General features: G+C 45.8%; 1 protein-coding gene across 2 annotated transcripts in view; it reads right to left on the bottom strand.

The window, feature by feature from the left end:
* Positions 1 to 489: 489 nt before the first annotated feature.
* ap1b1 (adaptor related protein complex 1 subunit beta 1) overlaps positions 490 to 11,757 on the bottom strand; it is a 58,264-nt gene continuing 46,996 nt past the window's right edge. For both annotated transcript variants that reach the window (XM_072432716.1, XM_072432715.1), the window contains exons 20-22: positions 10,315 to 10,401; positions 8,143 to 8,297; positions 490 to 633 (exon numbers count right to left, since the gene is read on the bottom strand). In XM_072432716.1, the coding sequence (XP_072288817.1) occupies positions 559 to 633; positions 8,143 to 8,297; positions 10,315 to 10,401 (317 nt within the window). In that variant the 3' untranslated portion in view covers positions 490 to 558. The remainder of the gene's footprint in view (positions 634 to 8,142; positions 8,298 to 10,314; positions 10,402 to 11,757) is intronic.

The following is an 11,757-nucleotide window of genomic DNA, read 5'->3' as shown; positions in this document are numbered from 1 at the left end:
AACTAAAATAAACACCACGACAGTTACACGCTGCACTCTGATCCAGCCCACCCGGGACCCTTCACACCCACTCAGAGGACACGCCCTCATGCAGGACACACCCTCATGCAGGACACGCCCTCATGCAGGACACGCCCTCATGCAGGACACGCCCTCATGCAAGACACGCCCTCATGCAGGACACGCCCTCATGCAGGACACGCCCTCTGCCACACCAGATCAGAGCCCCATCATGGAGCTGGAAGAGGAAAAGAGACCGAGCTGGAGGAAAGACGTGGAGGGCTCTGCTTTGGGAATGTTGGGGGGAAAAGCGAGCCGCAGATTTCGTGGAGGTCGGTGGTCTTCAGTTCTTGAGGGGGAGCGTGGCGGTGGATGAGGGGTGGTCTTCAGTTCTTGAGGGGGAGCGTGGTGGTGGATGAGGGGTGGTCTTCAGTTCTTGAGGGGGAGCGTGGCGGTGGATGAGGGGTGGTCTTCAGTTCTTGAGGGGGAGCGTGGTGGTGGATGAGGGGTGGTCTTCAGTTCTTGAGGGGGAGCGTGGTGGTGGATGAGGGGTGGTCTTCAGTTCTTGAGAATGGCCTCGTAGCTTTGGAACACAGCCTGGGCCGCTTCTGTGGCTCTGCACTTCAGCGACACCTGCGGGACAGAAGAGAAGCCTTAGAGCCGGCCCACAATGCCACCGGCCCAATGCGACGAGGAGACCCGCGTGGGAGATGTGGGAGAGGGGGGATACGCGTGGGAGAGGGGGGGGACCCGCGTGGGAGATGTGGGAGAGGGGGGACACGCGTGGGAGAGAGGGGGGACACGCGTGGGAGAGAGGGGGGACACGCGTGGGAGAGAGGGGGGACACGCGTGGGAGAGAGGGGGGACACGCATGGGAGCGGGGGGGACACGCGTGGGAGAGGGGGGGGGACACGCGTGGGAGAGAGGGGGGACACGCGTGGGAGAGAGGGGGGACACGCGTGGGAGAGAGGGGGGACACGCGTGGGAGCGGGGGGGACACGCGTGGGAGCGGGGGGGACACGCGTGGGAGAGAGGGGGGACACGCGTGGGAGAGAGGGGGGACACGCGTGGGAGAGAGGGGGGACACGCGTGGGAGCGGGGGGGACACGCATGGGAGCGGGGGGGACACGCGTGGGAGAGAGGGGGGACACGCGTGGGAGAGAGGGGGGACACGCGTGGGAGAGAGGGGGGACACGCGTGGGAGAGAGGGGGGACACGCGTGGGAGACGCGTGGGAGAGAAGGGGGACACGCGTGGGAGAGAGGGGACACGCGTGGGAGACGCGTGGGAGAGAGGGGGGACACGCGTGGGAGAGAGGGGGGACACGCGTGGGGGAGAGGGGGGACACGCGTGGGAGAGGGGGGACACGTGGGAGGAGGTTGTTTAGACATGTTCAGTTTCTTGATAGTAAAGCTGATGGTGACACCACATGTCAAAGCAGCTCACATGCCCCTGAAACAATATCAAATATGAGTTTAATTATTAATTAATTAGTTTAGTATTAATGTGACCGATGCAGAGACAATGAACGACTTACATTATTCCTGATAACAGGTAAATGGCTTTATACATGAATCACTCCTTATAAGGAATTTTGGGTGCACCATTATATATGCATTGGCATATGAATATGTAATGGACAGGGTATTAATCAGTATTTGATCATTTTATACATTACAATTAAAGTGATTTTGGTGTATTAAATACATAATCAATGATGAAAGTAAATGACACAGCAAATTACCAACAGAATATTATATGTGATTTAGCAAAGACACATCATTCTTCTATATAAACACAGAAATTGATAGTCTTATAGATATATTTTGCAGTCAGTGTGACTATTTTAGCAAAAGCGAGTATTACTTGACACATTTGGTGAATTCTAATGAGCTATTACCATAATAATGCTTCTATCATGTCTACGTGCTAAAAATGTGTATTTTGGTCATTTTGGAGGCAGCCATTTTGAAAATCCAAGATGGCTGACATACATGAACATTCTAGTGCAGTCCTTCTCTGAATGAGTGCGATGCTAGGGGGGGCGCGTCTGACCCCAGGACCTTGCTTTTTTTGCCGTACTGAAATAAAGTGTAATTGCACATCCACTACAGTAGGTGGCAGTGGCGCCCGTATTGTCCGTGCGAGCGCCACTGAATCAATGCGCGCAGGTATCGATACTGTTCTACTGTATTGTTTTGGGGCGCAGGCGGCACAGAATGGGAAACAACCCCTCAAGACCTCATGAAATAACTTTATAATGTATAAATTAAATTATATAAATTTAACAGCGATGAAAAGACAGAGATAATGAGACAAGCGACAGCTCCAGAATGCTAAGACGTACGTAGCGCTCGTTTCACACGCGCTGGAGAAACGAGGAAAGACCAGTGTGTTTACTGTGTCTACAATCACTTTATTGCACTTTTCTGTTACAGACTAAAATGTTCTAGTGCATGCTATAAGACTCATTGTACCTCAAAATCATGCTTCTATCTTCTCTATATGCTGAAATGTGAAGTTTTGTCACTTTGGTGTCGGCCATTTTGAAAAATCAAGATGGCTGACATACTTGGGACCTTGTATTATATGTCAGTAGACTCACAGTACCTCAAAACCTATGTTTAGACACCAAGTTCATGTTCCTATGTGTCCTACAAGTGAAATAACTATGTATGGTTTTATTTCCATTTTGGAAAAGCCTGTTTCCAGAATCACATCAAATATTTACCTCAGGTTTGATGATCCAGTCCTGAGAGTCTCACGCTTCTTTCAAAAAGTGCACAATTCATCAGCTTAACCGCTCCACTAAAGACTATATATAATGTGTATTACACTTCTGGTGCCCTCCGAGCAGGGCTCTGCATCTACTCAAGCTTTTGTCCTGATTTCCCTCCACAGTTCTTCTCCTTCCATGGTCCCGGCTCGGTCCCGGCTCGGTCCTGGCTCTCCTTGTTATTCCTTATTGAGGAGGAGCTCAGACCGTTTCATATGTTGTTTGCTCAAATATAAAATGTCTGTAAAGCTTTGTTGTGATTTCAGGTTTAAAAAACCTAAACTAAAACATGAGACGATCATGTTGGACACGGCTCACTCCAGGTTGTGATGATTTACAGACAAAAGCCTGAGTATGTTTTATTTATAGTGTTGTTAATCTGGAGAGATGAAAAGGACAGTGAAGAATAGCAAGGCCGTCTGATAAAGTGTGTGTGTCTGTGGGTGTGTGTGTGTGTGTCTGTGCGTGTCTGTGGGTGTGTGTGTGTCTGTGCGTGTCTGTGGGTGTGTGTGTGTGTGTCTGTGCGTGTCTGTGGGTGTGTGTGTGTCTGTGCGTGTCTGTGCGTGTGTGTGTGTGTGTCTGTGCGTGTCTGTGGGTGTGTGTGTGTCTGTGCGTGTCTGTGCGTGTGTGTGTCTGTGCGTGTGTGTGTGTGTGTCTGTGCATGTCTGTGGGTGTGTGTGTGTGTGTCTGTGCGTGTCTGTGGGTGTGTGTGTGTCTGTGCGTGTCTGTGGGTGCGCGTGTGCGTGTCTGTGCATCTGTGCGTGTGTGTGTGTGTGTGTGTGTGTCTGTGCATGTCTGTGGGTGTGTGTGTGTGTGTCTGTGCGTGTCTGTGGGTGTGTGTGTGTCTGTGCGTGTCTGTGGGTGCGCGTGTGCGTGTCTGTGCATGTGTGTGTGTGTATGTAAGTGCCGTTTGGCCCAGACAGACGTGACGAGCTCAAAGTTCTGTACAATCACTGACCCAACCAAAAATAACCACCACAACGACAGAAGGATATTTTTAAACACATGAAGAAAAAGTTTGACTCTTGACTAAAATTTGACATTGTGACATTCTTCTTATTAAATAACACATCAATAATGGATGAAGACTTGACAATGGTCGTCGAGGGCGAGGGGGGAGGGCAAGGGAGGCGCCAAGGTCAGGAGGACAGGCTAACAGAGTCTGACGCAGTATATCAGTTACACACACACACCCAATTAAAGAGGGACTTAACATTAAAGGGTATGTATGTATGTATATGTATTGTGTGTACAGTATGTATTGTGTGCATTTATCGTATTGTATGTATCATATGCATGAATGTATCACATACATTTATCGTATGTATCACATGCATGTATTGTATCTTATGTATGTATCGCATGTATGAATCATATGTATCGCATGTATGTACCGTATGCATTCATCATATGTATGTATTGTATCTTATGTATGTATCGCATGTATGAATCATATGTATCGCATGTGTGTACCGTATGCATTCATCATATGTATGTATTGTATCTTATGTATGTATCGCATGTATGAATCATATGTATCGCATGTATGTACCGTATGCATTCATCATATGTATGTATTGTATCTTATGTATGTATCGCATGTATGAATCATATGTATCGCATGTATGTACCGTATGCATTCATCATATGTATGTATTGTATCTTATGTATGTATCGCATGTATGAATCATATGTATCGCATGTATGTACCGTATGCATTCATCATATGTATGTATTGTATCTTATGTATGTATCGCATGTATGAATCATATGTATCGCATGTATGTACCGTATGCATTCATCATATGTATGTATTGTATCTTATGTATGTCTCGTATGTATTGTATCGTATGTATCACATGTATGTATTGCATGTATCGTATCACATGTATGTATCGTATTGCATCGTATTGCATGTTTGCATCCTATCTTATGTATCGTATGTATGTACTGTATGTATCGTATCTTATGTATGCATCATATTGTATATATCGTATGCATCATATTGTATATATCGTATGCATGTATGCATGCATGCATGTATGCATCATATTGTAAGTATTGTATTTATCGTATGTATGTATTATATGCATATTGTAAGTATTGTATTTATTGTATGTATGTATTGTATGCATCATATTGTATGTATCGCACGTATTATACTTATGTTTTGTATGCATTGTATCGTATGTATTGTTTCTTATGTATCATATGCATCGTATTGCATGTATGTATCGTATTGCATGTATGTATCGTATGCATCGTATTGCATGTATGTATCGTATGCATCGTATTGCATGTATGTATCGTATGCATCGTATTGCATGTATGTATCATATGTATGCATCGTATTGCATGTATGTATCATATGTATGCATCGTATGCATCATATGTATGTTTCGTATGCATTGTATCGTATGTTTTGTTTCGTATGTATCGCATGTTTGTATCATATGCATGTATCGTATGAATCGTATCGCATGTATGTATCGTATGCATCGTATTGCATGTATGTATCGTATTGCATGTATGTATCGTATGCATCGCATTGCATGTATGTATCGTATTGCATGTATGTATCGTATGCATCGTATTGCATGTATGTATCGTATGCATCGTATTGCATGTATGTATCGTATTGCATGTATGTATCGTATGCATCGTATTGCATGTATGTATCGTATGCATCGTATTGCATGTATGTATCGTATTGCATGTATGTATCGTATGCATCGTATTGCATGTATGTATCGTATGCATCGTATTGCATGTATGTATCATATGTATGCATCGTATGCATCATATGTATGTTTCGTATGCATTGTATCGTATGTTTTGTTTCGTATGTATCGCATGTTTGTATCATATGCATGTATCGTATGAATCGTATCGCATGTATGTATCGTATCGCATGTATGTATCGTATGCATCGTATTGCATGTATGTATCATATGTATGGATCGTATGCATTGTATCGCATGTATGTATCGTATGCATCGTATTGCATGAATGCATCGTATCGCATGCATGTATTGTATGCATCGTATCGCATGCATACGTATTGCATATATGTATCATATGTATGTATCGTATGCATTGTATGTATGTTTCGTATTCATCATATTCTATGTATTGTATGTATGTTTTGTATGCATTGTATCGTATGTATTGTTTCTTATGTATCGCATGTATGTATCGTATGCATCGCATTGCATGTATGCATCATATGTATGTATTGTATGCATCGTATCGCATGTATCTATCGTATGCATCATATCGCATGCATGTATCGTATGCATCGTATCGATCGTATCGCATGTATCTATCGTATGCATTGTATCACATGTATGTATCGTATGCATTGTATCGCATGTATGTATCGTATGCATTGTATTGCATGCATGTATCGCATGCATGTATCGTATCGCATGCATGTATCGTATTGTATGTATGTATCATATGTATGTATCGTATGCATTGTATGTATCATATGTATGTATCGTATGCATTGTATGTATGTTTCGTATTCATCATATTGTATGTATGTTTTATGTTTTGTATGCATTGTATCGTATGTATGTATCGTATGAATTGTATGTATGTATTGTATGCATCGTATTGCATGTATGTATCGTATTGCATGTATGTATCAAATGTATGTATCGTATGCATTGTATTGCATGTATGTATCGTATTGCATGTATGCATCGTATGAATTGTATGTATGTATCGTATCGCATGTATGTATCATATGCATTATATGTATGCATGTATCGAATGCATCGTATCGCATGTATTGTATGTATGCATCATGAAAAACACGACTTTGGCTAAATTTCTCATCAGGGAATGACTTTGTGCCATTATCATTGGCTCTGAGTGTTTCTGGAGCTTTAAAGGGGAGGTGTTAGAAGGTAAAGGGGAGGTGTTAGAAGGTAATGGGGAGGTGTTAGAAGGTAAAGGGGAGGTGTTAGAAGGTAATGGGGAGGTGTTAGAAGGTAAAGGGGAGGTGTTAGAAGGTAAAGGGGAGGTGTTAGAAGGTAAAGGGGAGGTGTTAGAAGGTAAAGGGGAGGTGTTAGAAGGTAAAGGGGAGGTGTTAGAAGGTAATGGGGAGGTGTTAGAAGGTAAAGGGGAGGTGTTAGAAGGTAAAGGGGAGGTGTTAGAAGGTAATGGGGAGGTGTTAGAAGGTAAAGGGGAGGTGTTAGACGTTAAAGGGGAGGTGTTAGAAGGTAATGGGGAGGTGTTAGAAGGTAAAGGGGAGGTGTTAGAAGGTAAAGGGGAGGTGTTAGAAGGTAATGGGGAGGTGTTAGAAGGTAATGGGGAGGTGTTAGAAGGTAAAGGGGAGGTGTTAGAAGGTAATGGGGAGGTGTTAGAAGGTAATGGGGAGGTGTTAGAAGGTAAAGGGGAGGTGTTAGAAGGTAATGGGGAGGTGTTAGAAGGTAATGGGGAGGTGTTAGAAGGTAATGGGGAGGTGTTAGAAGGTAATGGGGAGGTGTTAGAAGGTAAAGGGGAGGTGTTAGAAGGTAAAGGGGAGGTGTTAGAAGGTAATGGGGAGGTGTTAGAAGGTAATGGGGAGGTGTTAGAAGGTAATGGGGAGGTGTTAGAAGGTAATGGGGAGGTGTTAGAAGGTAAAGGGGAGGTGTTAGAAGGTAATGGGGAGGTGTTAGAAGGTAATGGGGAGGTGTTAGAAGGTAAAGGGGAGGTGTTAGAAGGTAATGGGGAGGTGTTAGAAGGTAATGGGGAGGTGTTAGAAGGTAAAGGGGAGGTGTTAGAAGGTAATGGGGAGGTGTTAGAAGGTAATGGGGAGGTGTTAGAAGGTAATGGGGAGGTGTTAGAAGGTAATGGCGAGGTGTTAGAAGGTAATGGGGAGGTGTTAGAAGGTAAAGGGGAGGTGTTAGAAGGTAATGGGGAGGTGTTAGAAGGTAAAGGGGAGGTGTTAGAAGGTAATGGGGAGGTGTTAGAAGGTAAAGGGGAGGTGTTAGAAGGTAATGGGGAGGTGTTAGAAGGTAATGGGGAGGTGTTAGAAGGTAAAGGGGAGGTGTTAGACGTTAAAGGGGAGGTGTTAGAAGGTAAAGGGGAGGTGTTAGAAGGTAAAGGGGAGGTGTTAGAAGGTAAAGGGGAGGTGTTAGAAGGTAAAGGGGAGGTGTTAGAAGGTAAAGGGGAGGTGTTAGAAGGTAAAGGGGAGGTGTTAGAAGGTAAAGGGGAGGTGTTAGAAGGTAAAGGGGAGGTGTTAGAAGGTAATGGGGAGGTGTTAGAAGGTAATGGGGAGGTGTTAGAAGGTAAAGGGGAGGTGTTAGAAGGTAAAGGGGAGGTGTTAGAAGGTAAAGGGGAGGTGTTAGAAGGTAAAGAGCAGTAGAGGATACTCACTGTAAATGTGGGGTTCCCCGTTTGCACCTTGAGCTCGGCCAGGACCCAGATGCCGTTGGTGAGCTTGAGGGACTGGTACAGCATGTCCTGGCCCTCCACGGTTCTCTTGGCGATGGTGAACACATTACTACCCTGGAGCTTGTTGGAGGCTGCATCTGTTCAGAGGCACGAGCACCGACGGTCAAAGCAATGGCCGAGAATGTGAAGGGCAGACCAGAGCCAAAGCCACTATAAGCCACTGGTTTACACTAACTGGACCTTTGGGTTCAAGTTTGAAGAGAGGATTTTTGCCGATTTGAGAAATCAGCGACTAAGTCCCTTTTTACACTCACCCCCCACCCTCCTGTTCTTTCCAAGAGGCCACCTCCCATCAAACCTCGTGCGGAAGCGCGCAAGAACTCGGCTGCTACACGTGCATTTGTTTATTAGCAAGACCGGTTCAAATCGCATCTTTCGTCTTCGCAAATTTCTGTCTCTTCTGAGCTTGAACAGTCTGTCTCTGTCGTCCCTCAGCCATTTTGTACTTGGTGGTCCTACACTGAAGAAACTTGCTGCTAGCTTCGCTAAACACACACCGGCATATCAACCACGCATGTGCAGCCAGGGGAACGTGCTGATGTCCTGAGAACGTGCCAGAGCGAGACTGAGCGAGACTGAGCGAGACTGAGCGAGACTGAGCGAGACTGAGCAAAATGACTTAGATTGGACAAAAATCCTCTATTCAACCTTTAAATTAGGTTACACAGAATGAAAAAACTATTTAATAGGGCTGCACAATCAATTTAAACAAATACATTGGGATTCTGTTCAATCAAATCAATCAATGAATCAATCAAAAACATGAATAGACTACATTTGATACAGCTAAAGCATCAGCAGAGCATTTAACATAGAAGCTGTTTCAAACACGTCCAGGAGCTTTACCATGTGAGAAAAGACAGAAATCCAAACTACTACAATAATTCAAGAATTCTATGCATGTCATGACATAATAGGCGGCCCGCGGGCCAAGTCCGGACAACCAAGCAATCTATTCTGGCCCTCAGCTCAGTTTCCTATAGTTAAAAATATATGAAACACAAAACAACACTCTGCGCTGCTTTGCTGGTCACGGCGGGTCAGAGAGCTCTTATTCATCTGAAACACTGCTCAGAGCACAAACGTGCGGCGCTGCAGACATCAGTTTAGAGCTTTCAGGACCTTTTCCCCCTCGTCCAGTTCATTACGTGGCATATTTCAATGCTCAGTGTGGGCTATTTTGAATAAGTGAGTTTAAAGAGTAGATACTGTGGTCTGGGGGCGGAGCCTGCTGCAGGTCAGAGAACACCAAAAACATGAATGACCCTGTGTCTGTTGCCTAGTGACCAAGCTGCGTTTGTTCTTATGCACTAAACGACAAAGTGAGCTTTTCTTTGGCAGCTACAGAAGGAACTATGTTTTTAATATCATTTGACCCAAATGATCTCATGAGATTTATGTTTAAAATAGTGCTGCTTTATACCCGCTTTAGACCCGCTTTAGACCCGCTTTTGTCCCGCTATTGTCCCGCTTTTGTCCCGCTATTGTCCTGTTTTGTTCTGCTTTAGTCCTGTTTAGACCCGCTTTAGACCCGCTATTGTCCCGCTTTTGACCCGCTTTAGACCCGCTTTAGACCCGCTTTAGACCCGCTTTAGACCCGCTTTAGACCCGCTTTAGACCCGCTTTAGTCCCGCTATTGTCCCGCTATTGTCCCGCTATTGTCCCGCTTTAGACCCGCTTTAGTCCCGCTTTAGACCCGCTTTAGTCCCGCTTTAGTCCCGTTTTAGACCTGTTTTAGACCCGTTTTAGTCCTGTTTTGCCCTCGTCGAGTCAGTTTTCTGGTAAACACAGGGTTTTAGTGCTTTTGTCCTGTTTTAGTGTAATATTGTTGTGATATTGTTCCTTCTTTGAAAGTCTTTGAGTGGTTTGTGGATCTTCTCCAGAGGAAACATCACATCGGGCTCTGGTCCCCAGACCTTAAACCTCCCAAAAATTTGGCCCCCTGGAAAATATAATTGGAGACGCCCCCAACACAGATTTTTGCACCAAATCTAACCGCAACTTTTAAAAATAAAAATATCCAGCTACATCTGAAAGGAGTGAAATTGTGTTTTCCGGCGGTTTGAAGGGCGTGGTCACGTGTGTGAAACATACCTGAGTTGAGATGACAGTCTTTTATCTGGAACTGGCTCTCGTTGTCATTGGGGATGTCTTTCCATGTGACCAGGAACACTTTGCTCTCTGTGGGAATCAAACGCTCAGTCAGTCAAATAGGGCTGTGCTAAAAACAGAACGATCCATTAGATCGATGGATTGTAATTCAAACTTTGGTCAATCTCAAATTGTATGGACTAGAAATAATAGTGAATAATAATAGACTAAAATAATAGTGAGAATCATAAGCTGCAATACTGAGTAATCCAGTTCAATCGATACTCCAAAAAAAAAGGTCAAACTACATGTGAAGTACTTTTTTCATCTGGTTGTTTTTGTGATATCATTCGTTTTTCTTTCAGGTTTGATTTCATAAAGCACAAGGAAAGTGTGTTGTCAGGGCAATAAAGGCAATCAGTGAATGGCCACTAAATTCTGAAATGACCGTGTGTCACAGGTATATATGAATTGTTCTAAAATATATCAAAAATAAGCACGATTCTGCTTTTACCATAGCAACTCAGTCTGTGGGCGTGTTCAGAGGCCCGTTCATGCTCCGCCCTCTAACATGAGCTTTCTAGAACCAGAGCAGACAGCATCTTCTGTTAGAGCTCTGCACATGTGCTCCGAGGACCGCACAGGCGCCGAGGGCCGCACAGCCTCCGAGGACCGCACAGGCGCCGAGGGCCGCACAGGCGCCGAGGGCCGCACAGCCTCCGAGGGCCGCACAGCCTCCGAGGGCCGCACAGCCTCCGAGGGCCGCACAGCCTCCGAGGGCCGCACAGCCTCCGAGGGCCGCACAGCCTCCGAGGACCGCACAGCCTCCGAGGACCGCACAGCCTCCGAGGACCGCACAGCCTCCGAGGACCGCACAGGCGCCGAGGGCCGCACAGCCTCCGAGGGCCGCACAGCCTCCGAGGGCCGCACAGCCTCCGAGGGCCGCACAGCCTCCGAGGGCCGCACAGCCTCCGAGGGCCGCACAGCCTCCGAGGGCCGCACAGCCTCCGAGGGCCGCACAGCCTCCGAGGGCCGCACAGCCTCCGAGGGCCGCACAGCCTCCGAGGACCGCACAGCCTCCGAGGACCGCACAGCCTCCGAGGACCGCACAGCCTCCGAGGACCGCACAGGCGCCGAGGGCCGCACAGCCTCCGAGGACCGCACAGCCTCAAACACAAGGATCTGAGCTCAAACGCTGAATAAACCTGTGGGAGAATCCAGGACGTTTGCAGGTTTTGGCCTCACTGAGCATGTGCAGAGGAGTGAAGCAACAGCAGCGCCAAGTTTCAACAAACTGACATGAAAAGTCTGTGTTTGTAGCAAAGTCTCTGTTCATGTTTCGATTGACTCGCTGTTAGAAATAAAGGCAGTAATTTAACAACATAGAATGCAAATTTGTGTAATGAATTGGTCGATGAAGTCAGCTTATTTATCCATTTAGCGCTC

Source organism: Eucyclogobius newberryi, unplaced genomic scaffold, assembly GCF_026437365.1.
Source record: "Eucyclogobius newberryi isolate DKJ021-1_F unplaced genomic scaffold, fEucNew1.0.hap1 SCAF_6, whole genome shotgun sequence".
In the NCBI taxonomy this organism is placed as follows: Eukaryota; Metazoa; Chordata; class Actinopteri; order Gobiiformes; family Gobiidae; genus Eucyclogobius; species Eucyclogobius newberryi.
This window is presented reverse-complemented; position numbering and strand designations above follow the sequence as displayed.